This window comes from Carassius carassius, chromosome 8, assembly GCF_963082965.1.
Source record: "Carassius carassius chromosome 8, fCarCar2.1, whole genome shotgun sequence".
NCBI lineage: Eukaryota > Metazoa > Chordata > Actinopteri > Cypriniformes > Cyprinidae > Carassius > Carassius carassius.
In genome coordinates this window covers 9729076-9756765 of record NC_081762.1, presented here as the reverse complement: position 1 = coordinate 9756765, position 27690 = coordinate 9729076, and the positions used below count along the sequence as shown (strand labels likewise).

The following is a 27690-nucleotide window of genomic DNA, read 5'->3' as shown; positions in this document are numbered from 1 at the left end:
ATATTAATGAGTAAATCCGCGGAGATTGATAGTGAAGAATGAGAAACACTGATCGTATTCAAATCCCTTACGTTAATACTGTAATAAGGAGACATTCTTTAAAACAATTACGAAAGTCGTGAATGTACAAGGTATGTTTTGATCGGCATTATGACGCATTGTGTCGCGATGATCCCGCGTTTATGTGCGGATATGAACAATAGCCTACTAACTATACGGGTAGGTAGGCTATATTTACTTGCCTGTTGCCTGTGACAAGAATTTCTGTCTCAATGGAACTGAAAGTATAGCTTGGGTGAATTTCGCTTTTTGATGCATTCTGTTTTACATGTGCGTCTATCAAATGCTTTTATAAGCATCCTGCATTTGGGGAAAAGGTAAAAAGCTCATTTTTAAGTTTGGCAAAATAAGTTACTGTGCTGCAAATTTATGTTAGGGCACAATCTCGCATTTCTTTAATTTTGTTTCAACAAAAATATGTAGGCTACACCCAGCAAACAGAGGACGACCCAGGACGTTCCGAACGTCCGTTTAGGACCGGGGTACGTTCGCTTTATAACGTTCGCGGACGGACGTCGACTTACGACCGCATTTGGTCCTCTTTTTGACCATAGACATATCTATGTTTTAGACGTTCGCTGGCGGACGTTCTGAGGACGTCCGTATTTGGTCCTCTTTTTGACGAGCCAGTTTGCGAACGTCCCTGTTTTCGTCCATTACAACACTTGAAAATCCAGTCCTTTAGCCTTTATCATCAGACCTGACCAGTGTTGGGCAGTAACTAGTTAAATGTTACTAAATTTGATTGCAAAATAAATGTAACTGTAATCTGTGTAGCTAAATTACAATTAGCTACTTATGAAAATGTTAATGATTACAAACGGAGATTTGAATATTTTCATATAGGGCTACATATTTAAAATTAAAATATGAGACACCAATGTTTCAGGAGTTAAGGACCCAGAATAGGGCACATGCTTAATCCATAACTGTTTTATTTCCTATTTTGGTTTATGTATATGTTTTTTTTATTTATTTTTTTTAACTGTTTTTTTTTTCAAGGCATTGTTAGATGGCAGTGTTTCCTGTCATAGATTGCAAAGATTTGATTTCAAAAACAGTATTGTAGCTATTAAACTATATCTCTTGATTTTTAAATCTGTATTTAACTTCAAAAAGATTACGAAGTAAAAAGAGCTGCTAAAGTCCTATTTTGAGGTGGTTGTACTTTACAATTAAATTATTTTAATCTTAATTCAAGTGAAGAAGGATTCTGAAAGTCTATCAGTAATCCATGTTGAGTACCACTGTAACATTAACCCTGCCTGCTTTACATGTTTCAGAATAATTACAATTCGAAAATAATAGAAATTTAGAAAAGTAATCAAAATGTAATCAAATGTAATCAGTTACAGTACTTACATTACATAAGTCACTGAAACAATTACACTACATATTACATTTTAAATAGGGTAACTTGTAATCTGTAACCTATTACATTTCCAAAGTAACCTTCCCAACATAGGACCTGACACCTTGCAACTCAGACAAAGAGAGCTGACAAAATTAAACTAAAATATAAGCCCATATTGAATTTTAAAGGGTATCCTTCCTTAAAACAAAATACTTTTTTATTTTACTGTGATAATAGAATTAATTTATTTTTATTTGTAATTTATATTATTATTTTTTACTATAGTATAATAGATTTGAATACATTGTAAAATGAAGTTAATGTTAAATTAATAATTGTAATTTCTGGAAAAAGAAAATTGGAGTAACTTATCTAATTAAAAATGTAATCAAATCAGGAGTCTGTCTTCAGCATTTAAACATCAAAATCATGATACCCTTCAATAATATAATTGAACATACAATTAGGTTTATGCATTCCCAATGAATGAAGAAAATAAGGTTACATCCCAGGAGCTCTAGAATGTTATTCTAGAGTGATGAATGCAGCCAAGGAAAACATGAAGAAAACAAAGTGGAAAATAACACAGACAAATTAATTTATTCTTTCAATTTACATATTAAACTGTTATGTAAGCCGACAAGAAAAGTTATTTAGGAAATTTATAATTTTAAAGGTCCCATTTTTCGCGCTTTTTTGAAGCTTTGATTGTGTTTACAGTGTGCAATATAACATGTGTTCATGTTTTGCGTGTAAAAAAACACAGTATTTTTCACACAATTCACCTATCTGTATACCGCTGTTTTCACTGTCATAAAAACCATAGACAGTAAAAGAAATGGACACAGCGACCCCATTGGATTCAACGGAGAAAAATGAAGTCAATTAGAAGCATGCACTTCCTAGGGGTCGGGTGTACTGCGCAGACTTAAACTGAGCTTGATGACATAGATGTCACGTGATTAACCTGTAAGTCTTCTAACCGCTGTGCCAAGAGAAATCTGAATCACCCACCGAATCTCGCAGAGAAGGCGAGAGTGAACAGGAGCACATTTAGGTAAGTATTCTGATTAATTATCTCCCTTGACTTTATGCCTCCACGTCCCCCCGATAGCCTCATAGACAGTAAAAGATTGCCTGCGAGCTTCTCCTCCTGTCCATACGGTAATTTCTCTACTGTGCGACAGAGAGTCGCTGGTTATTATGACGCAATCGTAAGTCTATTTTTTACAAAAACTGCTTCTACGGGACCATAACGTAAGATACAAGGTAATGGAGCCTTTTAAACATTTTCGTGTTTCTTTAGAAATAATTAATGGACAAATGGAGTATTTAAACACCTCAGATGTAAAATTATTCACTGTCAAAGTGACGCCAAAATGAATGGGAGTCAATGGAATGCTAACAGCAGGTGGGGGTCCGATAGCCAATGGCGGCGCCCAGGGGTGCTTCAAAAAAATATGAAACCCTGCCTCCCTGATAAAAAAGGGCTGATGACTTCCTTGTTCTATGAAGTCCCTCCTTCAGAAACACGTAACGAGTTCTGAATGGGCCAGCGGTTCCTGTGTTGTGATTCGACAACAGCTGAGTGCAGGCTGCCCTCCTGCAGATGCGATTGGGCTAGTTTTGAGAAGCAAGTGGGCAGGAGCATGTGCTGGAGATGTACTTATAATCACAGGAGCGTTTTTACTGACTAGATGCGCATGAAAATCGCATTCGTTTTTTTGCACAGCCCTAACATCTAGTTAACAAAGCTAAACAGCGTTGCCCTCTGTGTAATAAATTACAGAAACTGTTAAAGGATCCACCTTAAATAATAAAATACACTTACCGGTTGTGGTCCATAAACAACGCCTTCTCCAGACAAAGAGGGAACTGCTCCATCTTTCAAGAATCCCAATTTCGACCCCCTGCCGAATTATTACCCCCCTAGTATTGGTAGGTTTAGGAGTGGGTGTGGGGGGGTAGGATTAGGGGTGGGGTTAGGATTAGGCAATCAGGTAGCGATTTGAACAAGGGGGGTTATAATTCGGCAGAGTCAAAATTGGGCACAACACTGGCATTAAATTAATTGAGATTGAGGAAGTTGTCCTCAGCAAGCTGTCCTCAGCAAAATGTGCTGCACATAGTTTTACATGTGGATTATAATTTTCGGGAACCGAGTTAAACATAAATTGTAACCATTAATCTCCAAGTACAGCGTCCCTGGGAAGTCCAAACAAAGATGATTGGACTCCGAGATGAAAATAACAGCGTTTCAATGACATGGCCTCAAACACAAACGCAGCTCTTCCTTCTTCTCTGTCGGAGTGCAACAAGACCACGCCCCCCTGTTTGTGAATTCATGTGGGCGGAGGTTAGTCAAAAAACTGTTTTAGTGACGTCATTACTGCAGGAACTAGAGGGATGTAGTCCAAACGGGTCGTTTTTTTGTAGGCGAATTCTGTTAAATAAAATATCTCGCTTGGCATTGAACTTTGAGCTTTACAATTTTACAGATATTATTTATACTCTAACAACAACATTACACACTAACTAAAGTTTAAAACATGGGATCACGAAGAACGGGACCTTTAAGTTATTGCATTTAAGACTGCTATACTACATTCAGCTTAAAAAAAAAAAAAAAAAAAAGGTCATAGCCACATTGGGAGATAGGATCCAAGCAGGTGTCAATCAACAGACAACATGATCGAATCACTTGAGTTTTCGCTTTTGTTTGGTCGAAAAGGTATTTATACTTTTATATTATTAGACATTATAGCTACCGTAACTACTGTTTATCTCCTAATGCTTACATTTTATAAAGTTTACCTTTTTAAACGTTTGCTGATGTTGTCCTGCGCGGCTGCTGACGTTAGGCTATGTGAACACTTTCGAAGCTAAAGTTAGCTTATAAAGCTGAAATGATTAAACGTATATAATATGGACAGATATTCAACTTAAATATTGAATTTCCATATGGTAAAAATACACATTGAGACGCCTAACATTATATGCGGCAAAAAGGCAAATGTCGGTACCACTTGGTCTAAACTGTCTTTACAAATCTTTTTTCATTGGATAAAGGATAGTCCTAGACATATAAAACCATAACACTACTGAATTTGTTCATTTTGTTGTTTTAGGTTAGTAGACAATGGGAAGAATTGCCATCGGACTAACCACAGCTGACAACCAGAGACATGCGGGCACACACCCATCCACCAACACACACACACACGCACGCGAAAAGACTAAGAGCACTGCAATTTTACAATTGTTGAATTAAAATAAACGTATTTTGCTTCATACAACGTGTCTGTTGTTTTTGATTAGCCTAAAAGTAAAATAAAATGACATTCAGAGGACTTAAAGTGAAAGTGCCCGTCCCAAATGGCCGCTGCACGTACTGTAAATGCTCAACGTAAAGGGGTCCCTACACACTGACGTCCGGGACCGGGGACATTCGCAGAGGCCATTTAGGGGACGTCCTGGGGACATTTTTTTTTTGTTAGCTGGGCATAGGATATTATTTTAATTACTAGATAGTGTTTGATTTTGACCATTTCTCCTGTCTAATTTGCCTTCCCCTTCCAACAGTAACGCAACATCATGGCCTCAGATGCCACACTGCTTTAGGCGATTTATGATAGCCTACTATTTGAATGTAGGCCTACCTGTTAGTTGGAGATTTTGCATTCATTCATTCTCGAGCACAAGCAGAAACAGTATGTATAAGGCTGCTCAGAGTTTTAGTCTTAAAGGGTTACTCCATCCCAAATTTAGAATTTTGTCATTAATCACTTACCCTTATGGTGTTCCAAACCCGTAAAAGCTTTGTTCATCTTCAGAACACAATTTAAGATATTTTGATGAAAACAGGGAGGCTTGAGACTGTCACATAGACTGCCAAATAAATAACAGGGTTTGGGACCAATGATTTTCCAAATGTGATAGACCACAAACATGAGGATAAAAAATCCTAGATTTAACTCTTTTGCTCCTATAGTGTGTGGTGTGCCATGATGTGACACACCACACACGAACAGATTTTCAACCAGAGTCTCAACTGTAAACACAAGAAAACACAAGAACAGAATAAGCATGGCGGACAATATGCAGGAAGAAATTGCAATGATAGTAATTAGAATGATTGTATACATTTCACGTTCTATAAACATTTGTGTTGTTGCCACAAATCAACAAGCTGATCCTCCATCTCTGCTGTCCACATCAATTTCACTTTGCTGTGCCATGACTCCTTCCGTCTTCCATCATCTCGCTTTCTGATTGGATATTGTTTCGTTTCACATGATAATCTCCAGAGCGTGCGCGCGTTTGTCCTCTGGGATCCCCCCCACACATCAGGATTCCTGATTGTAAATATTAAACATGTTGAACCATCAAGATAATCGGGACATAGTTAGGATTGTCTGAAGGGGGGAATCGGCCCCAAATCAGCCCGATTATCTTTTGATGTGTACCCAACTTGTCGCGATAGGCTGCATGAGAGGACTCTCTTTTCATTAATTTCCTGCCTATGCTGGGTACACACTAAAAGATAATCGGGCTGATTTTAGGCCGATTTCCCCGCTTCCGACAATCCTAGCTATGTCCCGATTATCTTGACGGTTCTACAGATTATCTTATCAGATTTTCCCTTGGTGTGAGGTGTGTTAAGAGTCCCCGAACCTGATCGTAAGAAAGTCGGAGCCGTCCCGATAGCGAATCGTAAATATTCCACGTTTAATATTTACGATCAGAAATCCTGATGTGTGGGGGGTACCCAGAGGACAAAAGCGCGCACGCTCTGGAGATTATCACGTGAAACCAAACAATATCCGGTCAGAAAGCAATGATCACGTTCCTAAAGAGTGATGTAAGATCTGGTAACAATTACTTTAATAAGGCTTCAAAGAGAAAATGATCTCTTTTCCAAGTGAGACTGAGAAAAATAATTATATATATGTGTGATTTTGAGACCATTGCTCACCTCTGTAACTTGTAAAGACCATGTCCCCGCCGTCTCCAGGTCTTCACCCAAACCCTTTTCTTTCTTTCTTTTTTTCTGTGAAATTTCTGTGAATATCATTCCAAACATTATCATTGCAATTTCTTCCCTCATATTGTCCGCAATGCTTATTAACTCGTGAATAAAAATGTGGTGGACTGAGTCAATGCAGGCTGAATTGGAATTGCAATTTTCACATGAAGAGGCCTCGAGTGTGTCGTGTGACGGAGTATTCAGCTGTGAGAAAAACAGTCCTGCAAGCCTTAAAGGAACACTCCACCGTTTTTTGAAATAGGGCTTATTCACATTATTTCCTACATTTAGATAGGTGGGCAAATGCATTTTTGCGTCAGTGCATGCATTGTTTTAGTTTGACTGGGTCGGCGTTAGCTTAGCTTAGCACAATGAATGGAATCCTTTGTTGCCAGCTAGCATGGCCTGAGTAAAAGTGATCAAAAAATTTAATTTTGATTTAAAAAACCCACCTAATTACTTCTTGTGGCCTGCGTATTCACAACGAGTACAAATAGCGATCCAGATTAACACTAAGCGATTTCCTAGGCAGATATAGACCCTTTGCAAACACGTGACCACGACCACGTGACGACGCCATGCTGGACGGCAAAATCACTGGACGCGCAGGCTGAGCAGTAGTAGACGACCGGGAAATTTGAATAGTTTTAAACAGATTAAAATAGATAACGTTAACATTACCACTAAACTTCATGGCTTCTTCTATTGAAGAAGTTGTAGTGCCGTTATCGGTCGAGGTAGGGCATCTGGTAGGTGCTCACAAAGAGCGATATTTGGAGAAGTTGGAGATAGCAGGTTTGGATACAGACCCTTACCTTCTTCATCCCTCGGTTTTCACGGACCTCGTTAAATCGCCGAGTCTGCCTGACTTCGGCCCACACGATTTGTACCACTATGTGGTAAACGGGGTATCCCCATACACTGGTGCTGATCTCAAAGCTTTTAAAAGTCTGGATGCTTACCAGTTCTTCGTAGCTGGCTGGGTTACAGCTACGCGATGCTACGCTAACGGCGGGGGGAGGTACCTCATAATGGCAAAGGTAAGACATCGATCTATGGTTTATTTTGTATTATTACATGGCTTAGTTGAATTCTAATGTAGAATGCAGTCTGTTATTTCTTGATAAATATTTATATAACACGTAGCCTATGATTTTAGAGTACATGGTCGGCCGTGGCTTTTTAATGGATGCCTGGACGCATCCCAGCTCTGGGAAGTGCAGTCATTAATTATCGATCACACGTTAATCCATGCAGACAGTAAATCACGGTGTGTCTGTGATCCGTAGTAACCACATATAATTGTAACATCTAGACATCTTCTTATCTGTGATTATATTCGCAGTAGCCTATGTTAAGATTCTACCAGTTAATCACAGCAAAGTATTCACAATGTGCATTTATTGTGTTACTGCAGCATTAAACAATAACATCACAATAACATTCATGTAAAAATAATGTATCTATGCCACTTTCTGTATTTGTAGGTGCATCATAGCCAGTAAACCACGGAGTGTCTGTGATCAGTAGCCACACATAATTTTTACATCTAGCCATCATCTCATCTGTGATTATATTCGCTGTAGCCTATGTTAAGATTTGACTATCACAGTGATTAAGATGTATTCACAAGGGGCATTTATGGTGTCACTGCAGCAGTAAATAATAACATCACAATAACATTCATGTAAGAATAATGTATTTATGCCACTTTCTGTAATTGTAGGTGCATCACAGTCAGTCACTGTCTGAAACCCAACTACAACCATGGGTATCTTTGAAGAAGGATGGGACAGTCTTGTGCGGCCACTGTACATGTAAAGCGGGCCTGGGAGAGGTGTGCTCCCACGTGACAGCTCTGCTATACGCAATAGACTCTGCTGTTAAACATCTGGAAGACAAAAGCTGCACTGATGGGCCCAGACAGTGGGGACTTCCTCCTTTGAAAGCGGGCAAGGCTTTGTACGAAGAGGGATCAGGAATTGATTTCTCACATCCTGCCAAAAAGCGTTGTGGTGTAAACAACCAAAGCCATTCAGGTTGTCCATCTGTGAAAAAAGTGGGTGTGTCTGCAGCAGCTATAGAACAATTCTACAAGGCTCTGGATAATGCAACTCCAAACCCTTCAGAGAAGAGTGGTATCCTACGCATATTGCCACACTACTGTAAACAGTTTCAACCAAAAGTGGTGTCTCTGGGTCTACCACAGCCCCTGACTGAGTTATACAGTGCTCAGAACCGGAAGCTGTCTGCCTCGGACCTTGAGAAAAAATGTGATGCGGTATTCAATGATATGGAAGTCACACCAGAGCAGGTATAGTCATCCCTCTTAATCTCATATGACTAAAATGTGCTTTAAGGTGTCATGTCATTAATTTCATCTTCTATAATTTACAATGTTGTAGGCAGTAAAAGTTGAGGAAGAGACACGACAACAGGGAAAGTCAAGGCTATGGTTTGACATGAGGGCTGGTAGGGTGACCGCATCTAGGTTCAAGTCAGCTGCAAGGACAGACCCTACAAATCCTTCCAAATCCCTAATTAGGCAGATCTGTTACCCTGACCTATGCAGATTTTCAACAGTTGCAACCAGGCATGTGTGACATAATGACATAAACATACAGTTACTGTTTTTAATTTCACCATAGTGTAAGTGAGTAAAGAAATTAGATGTTCTTTGAACTTATGTTTCAACTATGGAAATGTATGCAATACATGTTGTGTTCTAATGTAGAGGGCCCCTGCTCACAAAAACATCAAAGAAACAAAAACAAGACAAAGAAATGCATTTATCATTGGAATATTTATTATAGTCAGTATTACAAATTATCAACATTAAATTACAAACATGATGACAGATTACATCCCTCAATCTCTTTGAGTGCCCTTATCTATTTTTAATCCCAGGTGTATGGTGTAGGTCCTTTGCCTATTTATTCCTAATGTTCCTTTTAAATGGTTCCTGTTATATTTAATTTACACCTTTTTAAACAAGAGAATACAAGAGATACAAGAGAATATTATGTGCTATTAAGATTAGGCCAATTTTGGGTACTGACATCTATAGTACTTATAGTTCTTAGGGAAATGAGAGAACAAATCCAATGAAAAGGACACTCAAAGAGCTACGATGACTTAAAGGAATAGTTCACTTTAAAATGAAAATTCTGTCATCATATACTCACTCTCATGTTGTTTCAAACCTGCATGAATTTCTTTCTTCTGCTGAACAGAAAGGAAGATATTTAGAAGATTATCAGTAACCAGACAGTTTTTGGATCCCATTGACTTCCATAGTATATTTTTTTCTACTATGGAAGTCAATGGGACCCAGAAACTGTCTGGTTACTGACATTCTTCTAAATATCTTCCTTTCTGTTCAGCAGAAGAAAGAAATTCATACAGGTTTGAAACAATATGAGGGTGAGTATATGAAAATTATCATTTTAAAGTGAACTATTCCTTTAATAACATTATTTTTCTCATTTTCAGATGGGGATGTGAACATGAACAAAAAGCCAGAGAGACATATGAGGCTTACGCTGCACAACATCATCAGGACCTAAGTGTTCGTGATGCCGGTCTCCATATTGATACCTCCCGTCCCTACCTTGGAGCATCTCCAGATGCCTTGCTGTCCTGCTCCTGCTGTGGCGATGGTATTTTGGAAATCAAATGCCCACACTGTGCCAAAGACACCGGAGTCCTCAGTGCCACTGAAAAGAAACATTTCTGCATTGAGAACACAGATGGTACACATGCACTTAACAGAGATCATCAATACCACTACCAGGTGCAAGCCCAGTTGTTTGTGACGAAGCGGAAGTTTTGTGACTTCATGGTGTGGTCTACATCCGATTTTTTTATACAGAGAATTTTGCCTGATGCTGACTTTTTTACAGAAGCAGTGCAGAATGTTGAGGCCTTCTATAGGTCAGCCATTTTATCTGAGTTATTGGCCAAGACATATACATGCCCAGATAGACTGCTGTCAGACAAAACACAGTCCACAGACTCATGAAGTGAATTACTAGAATTGTTGGGTCTTTGTAAATTATAGTGTGGTCTAGACCTACTCCATTTGTAATGTTTTTCTTTTAATTTCTTATGATGTGATACTATAAATAAAATGTAATTGAATTATTAGTAAGATTTGCCAGTGTGTAATTCTACATACATTTAATATCCTTTTATAAAGTACAACAGCATAGTCAAAAGTTTGAGGGCTGGTTTATTTTACAAAAACATCTTTCAACACGTTTATAAAAGCCAACCTAAATTACATTAATAATGACATTAAGCTAACGTTAGCTACCTTTGTGAATGGGTAGCAGTAACGTTAACGTTAGACTGCACAGCCCTATCACACTAGCTGGCACTTGCTCATTACATAGCTAACTTAGGTTACTCATGTTACAAATGACAATTTGACTGGGTCTCCATCTGGACAAGGATGGCGATATGGTATTACACAAATTAAGTAAACGTAACTGGGAAATACATGAACCTTACCTTGTAAAAAATGCTCGCTGCAAATCCTGGAGTACTTGGAGGGCTGCCAGTCCTTTCGGCTGATAGCAGCAACCCATCGCTGCCTTCTCTCCCCATCAAATGGTATTCGATAAAAAGATATATTGGCTTTACCCTGTCTATTAGCACAGCCCACGGCACAACACGAAATAACCATTTTACAACTAGAACTAACTCAAACACGAACTCATTTGGCTTGCCGTCCGTCTACAGAATAGCTCTTCCGCCGTCCGTCATGGCGTTCAGAATTCGCGCGAGTAGAGCGTGACGTCACGTGCAAAGGGTCTATTGACTTGGGACTATACTATGGGGAAGCACAGGCGAAGCACTGCTACTTCGGTGCAGAGATATCACGCAACACATGAAATCCCACGACTTCCGTCAACATACCGGCGTGAATAGTAGCTGCCTGGCTATTTTCCTTACAGTACACGAATGGCGATGAACATGGCTGATTTTTGAGAGAGAAGAAGAGGGTGACTTCTCAGACAGTCAACAACCAGAACCATACCTATTTGAACCAGAGTTTACAGAAGACGAGCTGCGTGCTTTGGAAATAGAACGACAGGAGGAGGAGGTTGCGATCGCTCGTGATGAGAGCAAACATGAACTGGTGGTGTGAATGTGGGGGAATATGCCAATCTGTGCCGACGGAAATAGAGTGTCTATGCTGTAGAGAGTGGGACATGTTTTTGCCATTGATGACCCGGCTCAACACGTCAGATCAAGATGAGCGTGCCCGAAGTTGTGTCACATCTACAGCGGATTTCACGGCGCTGATCCATTCTGCAGTACTCGATTTTTTTTCCGGTGTGACAAAGTGAACTGGAAAAAACGCCCCACGACGAATGGACCAAATGGACAGCTGTCCACAGAGTAAGTGATTATTTTAATCATGACGCATGTATAGATCGACCCATATTATAGATGTATTCACATAGAGTTGATGTTTTCACAGGCAATATAGGTTATATAGGAAGAGAAATAAAAGACAACTTACATGTGCACTTTGTTCTTCCTGTGTTTTCAAAGTAGTCCTCTGGTGCAAAATGTTATTCGCAAACACGATACTGCTTTATTTTGTTGAGAGGCGTTGAACTACAGATCTCCAGAGCTGCTAGCCATTTATTTCTCAGTTCCACATTAGATGGAACTCTGTGAAACATTACATTCGTGTATGTGCTTTGCTTGTTCTCACAACCTTTTGCTATGCAGGTAATAACCATGTTTGCTGTAACTTCTCAAAATAAATCATCCAAAAGCGAAGACACTCGGTGCAGGTCACGCCGGTATGTTCTTCTTATTCTGTTTTTTTTTTTGACGCGTTGCACGCCGCTATGTTGACGGAATTCGTGGGATTTCATGTGTTGCGTGATATCTCTGCACCGAAGTAGCAGTGCTTCTTCGCCTGTGCTTCCCCATAATATAGTCCCAAGTCAATATCTGCCTAGGAAATCGCCTAGTGTTAATCTGGATCGCTATTTGTACTCGTTGTGAATACGCAGGCCACAAGAAGTAATTAGGTGGGGTTTTTTTATTATTTTTTTTATCACTTTTACTCAGGCCATGCTAGCTGGCAACAAAGGATTCCATTCATTGTGCTAAGCTAAGCTAACGCCGACCCAGTCAAACTAAAACAATGCATGCACTGACACAAAAATGCATTTGCCCACCTATCTAAATGTAGGAAATAATGTGAATAAGCCCTATTTCAAAAAACGGTGGAGTGTTCCTTTAAGACTCACTCTCAGCTTGAGACAGCTGAATGGATCTTGGAAAATGTGCGATCAAATCGCCGATCACTTTTGAGAAACTTAAAGAGGAACTACAGAAAGACAAATATCCAATTTTTTTTTTCAGACTAGTCTAGATTATAAAACAAGTTTCTCAGTTATGAGGAAAATAAGAAACTGGCTGTGATCTAGCACACAGAGAAATATTTGACCGAAAATGTATCAGAAGATGTGAAAGAAAGGTAATCTGCAATTCGGAAAAAGAGGCGGCTTTTCTGAATTAGGTATATTGTTTGTTTGTTTTATTCTTTGTACAGTAGTTATTGATCATTCTAAATGTATTTTTAATATATAATGTTACATAAATGCATGAAATGTAGGGTAGAACTTAAAAAAGTGCCCGTGGGTCGTCTGTCAGTGGGTGACCCACCCCTCCCCCTCAAACCTCCGCCTATGTGTTCCGTGAACTTTATGGTAATAAATAGCAGCGAAAGTGAAAGTATTTTTTGGGTGGCCCTCCTTTGGTTTTCCGTCCAGTGGAAAAGTTTACAAGCCTATCTGCTGTAAGGACATTCTTGCTGTGTGGATTACTCGGAAGAATTTGGTAAGAAAAATTGGTAAGGTCATTGCGAGGCAATTCTACTCTTGATATTAGTTTTCTCCTAGTTATATTCTGCAATAGTCCGATTTTCTGGTAGCTATTAACCTCTATGAATCAATATTTCATACTACCAACATGGATATAAATAAAACATTAACTGTTAGCTGGCAGAATATACTGTAAATATGTAGCTATTGTGGCCAATATTTATCAAATCTCTTTGAATACTGACATAGCGATGCATTGGTCAGATTTTTGTTCTTCTTTTAGCAAACATATCTAACATTGAAAATACCTAACGAATCAAGTTTTACATTATAATGTAGCTGTACTGAATGTGTTTCAAACTTCTATTCGTACAGCTGTGAATTTCACATCTGTGAAGGCAAAACAGCACTTCTCCTTTTGGTCCTTTTGATCCTAATTCTTCCTTCATATCGTGCCTGGAAGCTTGGTTTGAAGAAAGGTAAGATTTCTATTTTATTATATTGTAATATTGTAATTATTTTAAATAATTCAAGGATCACAATAACAACCCTTTATTTCGAAAGCAGTGATGTCTGGTACAAAGGGGAAATAGGCAGATAAATGGCCCAGATAGCCAAGCTGGAGTGACAAAGGTTGTTACAATTTCGGTCATAAATGCTTTAAAATATTTCCACATGACATACAGGTGCTTCTCAATGAATTAGAATGTCATGAAAAAGTTCATTTATTTTAGTAATTCAACTCAAATTGTGAAACTCGTGTATTAAATCAATTCAGTGCACACAGACTGAAGTAGTTTAAGTCTTTGGTTCTTTTAATTGTGATGATTTAGGCTCACATTTAACAAAAACCAATTCACTATCTCAACAAATTTGAATACTTCATAAGACCAATTTAAAAAAAACAACAACAAACATTTTTAGTGAATTGTTGGCCTTCTGGAAAGTATTTTAATTTACTGTACATGTACTCAATACTTGGTAGCGGCTCCTTTTGCTTCAACTACTTAAACTACTTCAGTCTGTCTGCATTGAATTTATTTAATACCTGAGTTTCACAATTTCAGTTTAATTACTGAAATAAATGAACTTTTTTTTACGACATTCTAATTTATTGAAAAGCACCTATACAATTAATATGATTGGAGATTGTTAAAGTGGATAAGGGCAAATCATTTTATGAAATGTAAATGTAATTAAGAAATTCATACAAAACATCTAAAATTAAGGTTTCATTGTGACAAAATAAAAGATTTTTCTCCCTTCAGCTAAAATGGGAGTTTCAGCTGAAATGGATCTGTTAACATGGAACATTAAAATTGTTCAGCTTTTCAACTATTTAACTGTCAGATAATTTAGCCTTCATGATCTGACACACGTCAGATTTAGCTGCAGCCATGTAGTGGGGTGAAGATGCATATTACCTTTGAAATTATAAAAATAAGATAAAAGGAAAAAAAAGAAAGATTGCTTTGGATTGATTCCTTATCAGGTTATTTGTAGGCTTCATAGGTCATACATTAAACAAATTATATTCATTGCAGGTGTTTCTTCATTTTTGCATTTGTAAGGACTATTTATAACTTTAAAATACTTTTTATAACACAGTTGACACGTTTCTTTTTTTTTAGATGGCTACATTTGAAGATTATTGTGTAATAACCCAGGACGACTTGGAGGGTCTTAAAGATTGCATATCTACCCAGGATCTCCCTTCAGCAGTAAAAACGATCAAGGAGTACTTTAAACAGCAGGATCTTGTAGAACTAAACATTGGTGTGACGGGAGAGTCTGGCTCTGGAAAGTCCACGTTTGTCAATGCGTTCAGGGGTTTAGGAGATGAAGAAGAGGGCTCTGCTAAAACTGGTGTAGTGGAGACCACTACAGAACCAGATGTTTACCTTCACCCAAAATACAAAAATGTGAAAGTGTGGGATCTTCCTGGCATTGGAACGCCAAACTTTAAAGCTGATGAGTATCTTGAACGGGTTGAGTTTAAGCGTTATGATTTTTTCATCATCATTGCTTCAGATCGGTTCAGAGAATGCCACACTCAGCTGGCCAAAGAGATCATGAGGATGGGGAAAACGTTTTATTTTGTTCGTTCCAAGATTGACTTCTGCATTACTGCTGAGAAGAGGAAGAAGAGCTTTGACCAGAAAACGACTCTGGAGACAATACGAGAGGACTGTGAAAAGGGTTAGTTATTCTGTTCTCATGACAATGTTTTTAACAACAAAGAGATGTAGATGTTGTCTTTAAAATTATTATATTAACCAAGTATATTTTTCTCATGTAAAAACAATTTTTTAATGTAATTATTAATATAAAAATCATCATGTCCTGTCCTGATTCTGTTTAGGTCTGAGAAAGATCGGGATAGAAGATCCTGTTGTGTTTCTGATCTCTGGGTGGGAGCTTGGAAAGTATGATTTAAATGTTCTGCAGGAGAGGATGGAGAAGGAGCTTCCACAGCATAAGAGACGAGTGCTGATGTTGGCTTTGCCAAATATTACACTGGAGATTAATGAGAAAAAGAAGAAAGCTCTAGAGGAAAACATTGGAAAAGTTGCCTTCCTGTCTGCTTGTGTGGCAGCTATTCCTCTCCCTGGACTTTCGATCGCTGCAGATATAGCCATCATAGCAGACGAGCTGACAAAGTACTACCGTGCATTCGGTCTGGATGATCCATCACTGCAGAGGCTCTGTGAAAGATCTGGGAAGACCATCGAGGAACTGAAGAGTCTAATGAAGTCTCCCCTCCATCAAGGCATAAACCCAAGTTCAATATTAACCTTGCTAGGTGCTGCATCCCTTCTTATATCAGAAGATGCTGTTGAATTACTTGTGAGCTTCATACCCATTGTTGGCACTTTGGTGGCAGGAGGTTTGTCTTATCTGACAGTCTCAAGAATGCTGAAGAGAGCTCTGAATGACATAGCTGAGGATGCTAGGAATGTGCTGATGGCTTCTTTGGAAACTGAAGTGTAACTGTAAAAAATGATGATAATATTCAACATCATTATAACTAACTGCTTTTGGGGTATTTGAAGACAAGTATATTTGTTTATCACATTTAATGGCAAAATATCTAATCAACATTTATTATATAGATTTATGTTTACATGTATTTACTAACAGTTAATTCTATTGAAAGCAACTTACATTTGAGGAGAAATACAAACAAATGATTAAATGTTTACAATTTGATGTATTAATAATTGTAACATTTAGATAAATAACTGTAGTTACTGTTGTTTTCAATATACTACTGTTTTTGTTGTATATTACACATTATAAAAAGAATCCAATGAAATATTGAGTGTAACTGTCACACACCTGGACTCATTTTGTGTGTTTTTGCCCCTGTGACCCAGTTTCTGTCTTCCGTGTCTGGTTTGATTAGTTTCCAGGTGTGTCTCTTCATTTCCCCATGTGTTCCATGTCCCTGTTAATTTAGTCATGCCATCCACCTGTGTTTCCCCAATTATCCCTTCTACTTAAGCCTTGTCCTTTCAGTTCTGTTTTGTCGGGTCTACTCGTCTAAATGTCAACTTGTCACCTGTTACTTGCCACTTGCCTCTTGCCACCTGTTATTTACGACTTACCTTGTTTATGTTTTATTTAATAAATCCTTGTTTCGTTTATCCCTCGGCTCCGTGTTCCTTCCAGCAGCATAAGCCGTGACAGAAGACCCGACCAGAAAAAGTTATAAACTGCGTGTTTTCCCTCCCTTTTTTTTTTCCCTCGTCTTTTTCTTTCCGTAGTGTGTCATGGATCCCCTCTATCGCCCCGAATACCTCCTCCTCCTGCTGGAGCAGGAGGGACTGTCTCTCGAGGACCATACCAGACGGTTTCTCTGGATAGCTAATGCCACCAGCTACCCGGATCACGCGTTGTCGCCCGAAGATGGTCCTCGGGAGGATTTCGCCGCCTTCATAGAGTGGAATCTATTGAGACATGGGTCACCTCTCACGGTCGGCCCAATGGAGGATCTCGCCAGGTCCACTCTGGACCCAGAGCCCAGCCTGCAATCTCCCCACGGTACGTGGCATAAGCCCGAGCCCACCGATGACGGAGAGCCAGAGAGCAACCCGTCAGCCCAGGTGCGAGAGCCGGCGACACTGCCCACCACGAGGGAGCATAATGTGGAGCGCCAAATGGGTCAAAATGAGGGGGTTTCCAATGCACCTATGCCAGATCCTCTGTTAAGCCCAGGAAGGGCTCCTGATCTTCCGTTAAGCCCAGGACGGGCTCCTGATCCTCCTTTAAGCCCAGGACGGGCTCCTGATTCCCCGTTAAGCCCAGGACGGGCTCCTGTTCCCCCGTTAAGCCCAGGACGGGCTCCTGTTCCCCCGTTAAGCCCAGGACGGGCTCCTGATCCTCCTTTAAGCCCAGGACTGGCTCCTGATCCTCCTTTAAGCCCAGGACGGGCTCCTGATCCTCCTTTAAGCCCAGGACGGGCTCCTGAACCCCCGTTAAGCCCAGGAAGGGCTCCTGATCTTCCGTTAAGCCCAGGACGGGCTCCTGATCCTCCTGTAAGCCCAGGACGGGCTCCTGATCCTCTGTTAAGCCCAGGAAGGGCTCCCGTTCTTCCGTTAAGCCCAGGACGGGCTCCTGATCCTCCTGTAAGCCCAGGACGGGCTCCTGATCCTCCTGTAAGCCCAGGACGGGCTCCTGTTCCCCCGTTAAGCCCAGGACGGGCTCCTGTTCCCCCGTTAAGCCCAGGACGGGCTCCTGTTCCCCCGTTAAGCCCAGGACGGGCTCCTGATCCTCCGTTAAGCCCAGGACGGGCTCCTGATCTTCCGTTAAGCCCAGGAAGGGCTCCTGATCTTCCGTTAAGCCCAGGACGGGCTCCTGATCCTCCTTTAAGCCCAGGACGGGCTCCTGATCCCCCGTTAAGCCGAGGACGGGCTCCTGATCTTCCGTTAAGCCCAGGAAGGGCTCCTGATCTTCCGTTAAGCCCAGGACGGGCTCCTGATCCTCCTTTAAGCCCAGGACGGGCTCCTGATCCCCCGTTAAGCCGAGGACGGGCTCCTGATCCCCCGTTAAGCCGAGGACGGGCTCCTGAACCCCCGTTAAGCCGAGGACGGGCTCCTGAACCCCCGTTAAGCCGAGGACGGGCTCCTGAACCCCCGTTAAGCCCAGGACGGGCTCCTGAACCCCCGTTAAGCCCAGGACGGGCTCCTGATCCTCCGTTAAGCCCAGGAAGGGCTCCAGCCCCAGAGCTTACTCCAATGCCTGCTCCTCCAAAATTCCCACCCTCCCACCCACTCCTGCCTCCTCCTCCGCTGTCGTCTGGCTGCCCCTCTGCTCGCCCTCAGCCTACCATCATTGTGGTGCGAGCTCAGCGGGACCGCCATCCTCCAGCGACGCCTTGGTCGGCGTCTCCCTCACCTCCGCCTCCAGCCTCTGAGGCCTGGACTCCGCCTCGGCCCGTTGACCCGTCGGCTCCACCATGGCTCCTAGCTCCTTCCTCTCCGCCGTGGCCCGGCAGTCCACATGCTCTGCCTGGCTCCCTCGTCCCTCCGGCTCCGCCTTGGTCTGGTGTCGTCCATCCTATGCCTCGAGACTCCACTCCTCCGGCTTCGCCTCATCCCTCCGTCCCTCCGGCTCCGTCAGGCTCCTTCATCCCCTCGGCTACACCTCAGTCCTCGGTCACTCTGGCCTCACCGCGGCCTTCCGGATCCACATCGCCGCGTCAGTCACCAGAGCCATCGGTTCCGCCTAGGACCTCCGGCTCCTCCCCGTCACCCTGGCTCTTCGGCTCTCCGTCTCCGCCTCGGGCTCCTCCTCCACTTGCTCCGTTGCCGTGGGTCGAGTCCCTGGAGTCAGTGACCATTCCTCCTCCATGGCTCCTTCCACCGTCGGCCCCACCTTGGGCCGTTATGGCTGTGGCCTGGGTCCTGCTGGGTACCTCCTGCTTCACATCCTTCCTGTCTCCTCCCTGGCTCCTCCCTCCGTCATCTCCTCCCTGGCTCCTTCCTCTGTAGTCCCTGTCTGCTGGCCCCCTCCTGGGAGGCTGTCCTCCACCGGAACCTCCTCCCAAGTTCCCACCCACGCCTCCCTTTGTTGTTTCTACGGTGCGAGGACGCACCTACCGGGAGGGGGGAGTACTGTCACACACCTGGACTCATTTTGTGTGTTTTTGCCCCTGTGACCCAGTTTCTGTCTTCCGTGTCTGGTTTGATTAGTTTCCAGGTGTGTCTCTTCATTTCCCCATGTGTCCCTGTTAATTTAGTCATGCCATCCACCTGTGTTTCCCCAATTATCCCTTCTACTTAAGCCTTGGCCTTTCAGTTCTGTTTTGTCGGGTCTACTCGTCTAAATGTCTACTTGTTACCTGTTACTTGCCACTTGCCTCTTGCCACCTGTTATTTACGACTTACCTTGTTTATGTTTTATTTAATAAATCCTTGTTTCGTTTATCCCTCGGCTCCGTGTTCCTTCCAGCAGCATAAGCCGTGACAGTAACGTCATATTTATAAATCTTATTCAATGGATGCCACTTTACAAAGCCCTCCCTACACCTACCGCTAAAAATACCCAATAATGTATTTTATTTTCACTTGTCAAATAGCATATTTCTTCTATTTTTATTGAAAATAAATGCCTTTTTAATATGATATGTGATGGGAAAAGGAGAAGGGCTGTGTTCCACTCCACATTTAGACATGCAAACTACCCTACACACTTCCCCTAAGTGGAGTCTCTGCTGTCATTTTGAAGTGCGTTTCACTTCATGAAGTGGAAAAGGGAAGATTTTATGGACCCTCGAACCCTTGATTTTGCCTGAGGGAGCAAGTCTGCTTCATATGCACACTTAATATATTCATACAAATCATCCCAAACCCAAACAACTCAATAATATATATATATGATTTTTTTTTTTTTAATTTTTATAACATCCCAAGGATTCCTATATACATATAGAATGATGCACCAAACTAATTGTTAAGGGAAAAATGTAAACAATTAACTAACTTGACATTTGCTCTGACACAGTTTAACTGAGTTCTTGTCATATTTTATTACCATGTTCTAAAGTATATAGCGAATAAACTGTGATAATGTGAGAAATGTTGAAGGTGTCATTTTGGTTCGACTCTGTTTAACTTTCCTCTGTGTCATGGCTGTTAAATATGTCACTTGCAAACCTTGTGATCAGATTTCGAGACCCTCCAGCTGGACTATGAAAATGTATAAATTAGAGAGGGGATAAAACATAATTTTGGGAGTTATCACTGACCAATATTGCGTTGTGACTAATTCAGATTTTCTGCAGTTACAGACCAGCGCTTCTGCTGTTTTGATTATTAGTCCAAGACCAAACTGCACATTTACCAATGCATTATTTTTGTAGTCTTCAGTCTTTTTAATGAGTGCAGGTCCTTTCACGCCATGTTCACCTATGTTCTAACAAAAGAAGCATTTTCTTGCCTCTTAGTGTAGTCACAATGGTTGTTCATAACAGTAAAAGTGAAAGCGAGTGAAAGCGTTTGTTTGGGTGTATCCCATTTGGATCATATATCTGTCTGGTTTGGTTTTTAGGTTTATACATTCACAGATTTTGATACTTTGAGTTGCATCTTGGCAGAGCCATCTTGCTCCAAAATATTTGGTAAGAATGAGAAATGTTTTTTCCTGAATTTCTTATTACTTCAAGATTTTAAAAAAATAATAATAATTATTATTATTATTATATATATATATATATATATATATATATATATATATATATATATATATAGGTCCCATTAGTAATTCTCTAACTGAAACTTTCTCCAAATAGCATTAGCACCCCTGAAGAAACAACTGAGCTTCAAGTTTTGAATCAGAAGGACAAAGGTAAGAATTGTATCTCTATGATGATATATCCAAAGTTCTGTCATGAAATAGGTTCTAACCTATTGGCACTGTCCAATAGGTTCTAGCCACTGATCTATGTATAATCTATTATAGATCCGTGGTTCTAACTCAATCTGACATAATGACACCATTATTCATATGGCACAGCTGATTGGTTTCTTTTCATATCAGCATCCAGTGAGCTTGCTGCTTTACATTAAAATACTTGGCTAGTGCTTGCTGTAGCAGTTGCAGTGTGCTTCAGAAAGTATCTGAAATCAACTACTATATCACAATACATACTGCGTGGTCTGCCTAATTAATTTCAAAATATGTATACATTGTATCCGGTGTTGGACATATGTAGCTGCGTAACATTAATGTCCATGTTCGTTTATTTCTAAGGTCGATGTTTTCATTTGCTGTGCTGTGTGTGTGGTTGATTTCAGCAGCACACAGTGTCAAAGACACACTTTTTTATTGCTCTTAATGGCTTTACTATACAATAAGATTACAAAAGTTATGTCAATGACCGTTATCAAATTACTTAAAGGGGTCATATGATGCGATTTCAAGTTTTCCTTGAAGTGTTACAAGCTGTGAATAGATAATATCCCTAAAGTTGCAAAGACTAAAGGCTCAAACCCAAAGAGATATTCTTTTTAAAAGATAAGACTGGTCCATGCCCTCCTAAAATGGCTCGTATAAACATGGCCCAATATGTCTACGTCATGATGTGGGAAGGTTTGCATAATGCCGCCCAAATGTTCACGCAAAGAATAAAAGCGTAACTTTATTGTTGCTGCCACCATCGCCGCCATGTTGTGGAGACGCTGTGTGTTTCATTGCGAAAGCAAAAATACTTTGTATACAGGCACACATAAAATATGATGCATGTCCGCTGATGCAGCAGTTTTATATTCTTACCCTCAGCATCATGCATTTATTGCCTTATATTGTTAATTTCTTGTGTCTCATACTTCGTTGGGGGTTATTTCAAATACATGTGCAGCAGCAGTATTTCTTACATGCTCACAGCAGCATGTCTGTGGATGTATTGGCAGTAGGAGGTCTGCCACAGCAGCAGCAGCAGCATGGCAGATCTATTCCACCAAGACCAAACATATTAACATTGTCATGTACATTATTATGCTAAACACTCAGAGAGTTGTCATGACAGAACTAAGCATTTGTACTTGAGTTACATGCAACAACAGATAAGCCAATCATGAGGCTTTTTTCTGTTTATATATGCCAACACATTTTTAGATGTCATCTGCTGATAACTTTGTAGATGAGTTGAAAAAATTTCAAGAAATTATTTCTGCTCAAGATATTTCAACACACACTGTTGGTATTTCTTTTTTTAGATGGCTACATTTGAAGATTATTGTGTAATAACCCAGGAGGACTTGGATGGTCTTAAAGATTGCATATCTACCCAGGATCTCCCTTCAGTGGTAAACACAATCAAGGAGTACTTTAAACAGCAGGATCTTGTAGAACTAAACATTGGTGTGACGGGAGAGTCTGGCTCTGGAAAGTCCACGTTTGTCAATGCGTTCAGGGGTTTAGGAGATGAAGAAGAGGGCTCTGCTAAAACTGGTGTAGTGGAGACCACTATAGAACCAGAGGTTTACCTTCACCCAAAATACAAAAATGTGAAAGTGTGGGATCTTCCTGGCATTGGAACGCCAAACTTTAAAGCTGATGAGTATCTTGAACGGGTTGAGTTTAAGCGTTATGATTTTTTCATCATCATTGCTTCAGATCGGTTCAGAGAATGCCACACTCAGCTGGCCAAAGAGATCATGAGGATGGGGAAAACGTTTTATTTTGTTCGTTCCAAGACTGACTTGAGCATTGAGGCTGAAAAGAGAAAGAAAAACTTTGACCTGAATAAGACACTGGATACTATCCGAAAGGACTGTGAAAACGGTTGGTTTAATCGTTTAATTAACTGGCAATGTTTTGACAAACACAATTACAGTTACATTTTTAAGGTTGTCATTAACATTGTGCTTAATTGTGGATATATCTTTGGCCATCTAAAACTGATATTACATGATTGTAGAATTCATGATAATAGGCATATTGTACATGAATAATATTTAATGACTACATAATTCACTATACCTTTTTCTAGGTCTGAGAAAGATCGGTATAGAAGATCCTGTTGTGTTTCTGATCTCTGGATGGGAGCTTGGAAAGTATGATTTAAATGTTCTGCAGGAGAGGATGGAGAAGGAGCTTCCACAGCATAAGAGACGAGTGCTGATGTTGGCTTTGCCAAATATTACACTGGAGATTAATGAGAAAAAGAAGAAAGCTCTCGAGGAAAACATTGTAAAAGTTGCCCTTCTGTCTGCTTGTGTGGCTACTGTTCCTGTTCCTGGTCTATCAATTGCTGTGGATTTAGCCATCATAGCAGTTGAGATAGAGAAATACTGCAATGCCTTTGGTCTTGATAGGGAGTCTGTGGAGAAGCTCTGTGAAAAATATGGGAAGAGAATAGAGACTGTAGAGGGTCTGATTAAGTCAGCTTGGTATAAAGGAATATGCACAGGTTCAGTGGTAACCTTACTAAGAGACGTATCCTTTCTGATGACAGAAGATGCTGTTGAATCTGTTGTTAGGTTTGTACCAATTTTAGGTGCTATAGCCGCAGGAGCAATGTCCTTTTGGTCTGTGTCAACAATGCTGAAGAGTGCTCTGAATGACATAGCAGAAGATGCCAGGAATGTGCTGATGGGTTTGCTAGAGACTGAAGTTTAATCAGACAGATTTTAATGTACCAGATATTTAAAGTGGTTGCCAGATTTATAACACTGAATACTTAAAAGGTAATTCTTTTGGAAAGAGCACAATAGTTCTGGCACATTTTATTCACAGAATTTTAATAGGCAATTATGATAAATGTGTGTTATAATGATTTTTGCTTTAGATGAGAAAAGCAATAATATAAATCCATATTAAACAATAAATACTAAAACAATACCAAATCAGAAGACTGAAAAAAAATATACAAAACTGAATTTAGAAACTACATTATTAAGAACAATTCTGGCTTTTTTTTCTCAAAGTTACTTGATATGAAAGTGAAAGTAACATTACAAGTATGTGACCAAGTATGGTAATTGATACCTAGAATTTGTGATCTGCATTTAACCAATATGACTGTTCTCATTGAATCATTATTTCTATTCTCATTCAGTAGATCCATAACAAAATGTATGTATTTTTCCAAACCATTTGCAATTTTTTTAAAGGATTTATTCCTAGAGGTAATGAGACAATTGTTCCATTTAAGTATTTTATATGGAGACAAATTGTAATCAAAGCAACTTTTCCAAGCCAATAATGCTTGCTGGAGATATTAGGATAATTTGTAAGTAAACCATTGAAATTTCACAATATTTTGAAACATACAATAAAGTGTAGTTTTGTGTAATTTTGCAACTTTGGGGGTCCATACAGCATTTCACTTTAGTTTTGGACACACTTGCAAAGTAATTGTTTTATGGCATGGGAGACAACTAAATATGTCTGGGGGGGGGGGGGGGGGGGGGGGTTGTTGTTGTTTTTTCAAGCCCAGGCACAGCAGATCCAAAGTTGAATCTGAGGTCCTATTAGAGTTCTGACCCAAAACTTATATAAACCCAATGGAAGATGAGGAAAATGAACAGTAGAGCCAAATTCACAAACAGCTACTTCCAGGTTCCTCCACGCACTCCTGTCATCTTTGGTGAAACAGGAGAACAATATTCAGATTATTGTGCCATGATTCTGCATTTCAAGTCACACTTTTGTCATATTTGTTCTGCAGTTAAACATTTATTAAGAGTTAGAAAATACACCAGCACTGTAGAAGAATACATTATAGGCTACAAATGAATAATGAATAGGCTACTAATGTATTATATTTTATTATAATTGTTATCTTTTTTTTATATATATATATATATTCTTCATTAGACTTCTTCAGACCGAAGCGGTAGGTGGCGCTGTGGGTTTTAGAGTGTTTCCGTATACACTGTGGACACGTCATGCTAGCGGAAGAGTGAAATCATCTGCGCATGCGTTCAACTGTCTTCGTTATTTGGGGGTTCAGACCAGCGGACGAAGGTAAAGTGGCTGCTAAATATTTTCTTTTTCGAAAAACTTAATATGCTGCGAATGACACATTACAATATGTTCTGTCTTTTTGCTGTACGTCATACGCAAGCAGTCGACGTTGTCTGTATAATAACCTAACGTTAATTTAGGGCGATTGTGAAGTACACGTAATCAATGTTTGTCACATTTATGATATATAATAGATTAATTGAGCTTAGTTTATCAATAATTGTTTTTACTATAGTGCATTAGAAACAGTTATTTGTGTTTGGTACAATAATTATGATGAAATGAATTAGTTGTTGTGGGGTTGTTGTACACGTAAGCATAATTAATGAATGAAGTGTCCTAGTTTTAAGTAACGTTAACTCTGAATTTTTAAAGGTGTTTTATATTTATTTATAGGTTTGTTTATTATAGAACTGTAAATTGCAAACATAAGCATTATTTGACAAATTAATTCATTCAATGCTGCACCGTCTGAGAAGTTTTTATTAAAGCTCCTTTAGTTTTTACTCCTACATAATGCATTCTGTATTCTAGCCTACATTACTGTATGAGTGAATAGAGGGTTTTTATTTCAATCTTTAAAAACTTGTTGAAATCGTTTTCTAACAATAGTATTATAATTTCTCTTGTATCATTTTATGCAACAAAATATTTTTATTTCATTATATTATTTATTATTTTATTTCAATATATCATTAATTATGCCATTTCCCTGGGCAGATGAGGCTGCTCTGTGTGTTTGCTCTGGTTGCTGTGGTGCCTCTGGTGGCAGGAGAAGAAGGAGCTCGTCTGTTAGCCTCCAAATCCCTGCTGAACCGATACGCTGTGGAGGGACGAGATCTTACCCTGCAGTACAACATCTACAATGTGGGCACCAGGTATTATTCTCTCTGTCTCAGAAGTTCAGCACATCACTGTTTAACAGATGGTGGGATTTGGGTTACCACTGTCAGTCTTCGTGGTATAAGAATCTATAAAAATATATATTTCTTTTAGTGCTGCCCTGGAGGTTGAGCTGTCTGATGACTCGTTCCCCCCTGAAGATTTCGGCATTGTCTCAGGAATGCTCAATGTGAAATGGGATCGTATTGCCCCGTATCCTCCTCAATAAGCAATCGCTGTCCTGTGTACTGTACCTTTTTGTTGATCGAGAGAGAGGGATTTTTTTTTTCCCATTGAGTTTTCATATTGACTTTGTTTTTTTACTTTAAGTGCATTCTGAGTACTTTGCACACTTTTAGTAATCCCATTAAGACTTCAAATCGATCTCTTCTGTCTGTTACTGATGGCGCCTAACATCTTCAGTACGGTTTCAGGATGGGATGCTTTATTTTTGTTCTTTAGTAGATTGTTCCTTAACTCATCCTCTCCACAGTGCCAGTAATGTTTCTCACACTGTGGTTCTGCGGCCTCTTAAAGCAGGATACTTCAACTTCACCTCTGCTTCTGTTAGTTACCTGGCCCAGGAGGGTGGACAGGTCGTGGTGAGTGGAGTCCCATGCTACATTTCATATACGCAGTCAGCATAAGGAAATGTTGTTTTTGTTTATTTTATTGTGGCTAAATGAGCAATTATCTTGAGGATTTTTTTTACCATGTTAATGCCAAAATCAACATTTGGCTAAATGTTTTCTTCTTACAGTCCATGGAAATGTAGTTACTGGCTGTTAGCTAAGACTTTTTTTGCATTACTCAGGTTGGTTACACAAGTGCTCCGGGTCAGGGAGGCATCCTTGCACAGAGAGAGTTTGACAGACGCTTTTCTCCACATTACGTAAGTGTTTTAATATAGGAAATTCTGTATAATGGTCTGTATGATAGCCTGTGCTGTTATATTGAAATCTAATCTGTTTTTCTTTTAAAGCTGGACTGGGCAGCCTTTGGTGTCATGACCCTTCCCTCCATTGGCATTCCTCTGCTCCTTTGGTACTCCAGCAAGAGGAAATACGACTCACCGAAAAGCAAAAAGAACTGAGTTATCTAATACAAGACAAAAACAGATCAGGGATCATTGTGTGAATGGGGGGTGGGGGGGTTAAGTGAATTATGGGGGAGTTGAGAATGTTGTTTTTGAATAAATTACCCATATTGGGGTAAATGGTCAATGATTTAATCTGTTTTTAAGTGATGTTGGTCTTCATCAGAAAATTTATTTGGGGGATAAGCATCAAATAGGAGGTTCACCAACTGCTTTTGATATTTAAAGTGGCCATTCCATGGTGGCTTCAGGTGCACCACCTTTTTTTTTTTGTAACGATTCTCAAATGCTAAACAGAACTGCACAGTTCTTCATGATCAATGTGGGGCTTGTTTGTGGAAATAAAAAAGGGTTTTATAGAGATGCTCTAGTTGTGTGTCTGGTTACTCACCGAAATATACTTTCATCTGTGTGTCTGCTTTCTTTTTCTGTGATCTTCTCGTGCAGT

General features: G+C 40.0%; 3 protein-coding genes across 5 annotated transcripts; all 3 read left to right on the top strand.

Annotated features, from left to right (window-relative positions):
* On the top strand, positions 1–16614 carry irgf1 (immunity-related GTPase family, f1). 3 transcript variants are annotated; one of them, XM_059556030.1, is made up of 5 exons: positions 20–131; positions 13667–13770; positions 13859–13924; positions 14923–15490; positions 15654–16614. In XM_059556030.1, exons 4-5 carry the CDS (start codon positions 14923–14925, stop codon positions 16280–16282), a joined length of 1197 nt encoding a protein of 398 aa, XP_059412013.1. In that variant the 5' UTR covers positions 20–131; positions 13667–13770; positions 13859–13924; the 3' UTR covers positions 16283–16614. The 3 variants fall into 3 exon arrangements, with proteins under 3 accessions (XP_059412011.1, XP_059412013.1, XP_059412012.1); XM_059556029.1 differs by lacking the exon at positions 13859–13924; XM_059556028.1 differs by lacking the exons at positions 13667–13770; positions 13859–13924 and having other exon boundaries at positions 1–131.
* On the top strand, positions 10–24172 carry LOC132145204 (interferon-inducible GTPase 5-like). The gene is made up of 4 exons (XM_059556031.1): positions 10–131; positions 21084–21139; positions 22510–23077; positions 23286–24172. The coding sequence occupies exons 3-4, from the start codon at positions 22510–22512 to the stop codon at positions 23912–23914; spliced, it is 1197 nt and encodes a 398-aa protein (XP_059412014.1). The 5' UTR covers positions 10–131; positions 21084–21139; the 3' UTR covers positions 23915–24172.
* Positions 24173–25118: 946 nt separating this feature from the next.
* On the top strand, positions 25119–27603 carry LOC132144682 (translocon-associated protein subunit beta). The gene is made up of 6 exons (XM_059555242.1): positions 25119–25264; positions 25985–26142; positions 26261–26359; positions 26640–26748; positions 26961–27038; positions 27129–27603. The coding sequence occupies exons 2-6, from the start codon at positions 25985–25987 to the stop codon at positions 27237–27239; spliced, it is 555 nt and encodes a 184-aa protein (XP_059411225.1). The 5' UTR covers positions 25119–25264; the 3' UTR covers positions 27240–27603.
* Positions 27604–27690: the final 87 nt, after the last annotated feature.

What these genes read in the sequence shown, in the direction of transcription:
- irgf1 (XM_059556028.1), top strand. An exon ending in ACGAGAGGACTGTGAAAAGG is followed by an intron (nt 15,491 to 15,653) that starts GTTAGTTATTCT and finishes GATTCTGTTTAG; the next exon opens with GTCTGAGAAAGATCGGGATA.
- LOC132145204 (XM_059556031.1), top strand. Translation starts at nt 22,510, where the DNA reads ATGGCTACATTTGAAGATTATTGTGTAATAACCCAGGAGGACTTGGAT. An exon ending in CCGAAAGGACTGTGAAAACG is followed by an intron (nt 23,078 to 23,285) that starts GTTGGTTTAATC and finishes ACCTTTTTCTAG; the next exon opens with GTCTGAGAAAGATCGGTATA.
- LOC132144682 (XM_059555242.1), top strand. Translation starts at nt 25,985, where the DNA reads ATGAGGCTGCTCTGTGTGTTTGCTCTGGTTGCTGTGGTGCCTCTGGTG. An exon ending in AAATGGGATCGTATTGCCCC is followed by an intron (nt 26,360 to 26,639) that starts GTATCCTCCTCA and finishes TCCTCTCCACAG; the next exon opens with TGCCAGTAATGTTTCTCACA. An exon ending in AGGAGGGTGGACAGGTCGTG is followed by an intron (nt 26,749 to 26,960) that starts GTGAGTGGAGTC and finishes TGCATTACTCAG; the next exon opens with GTTGGTTACACAAGTGCTCC.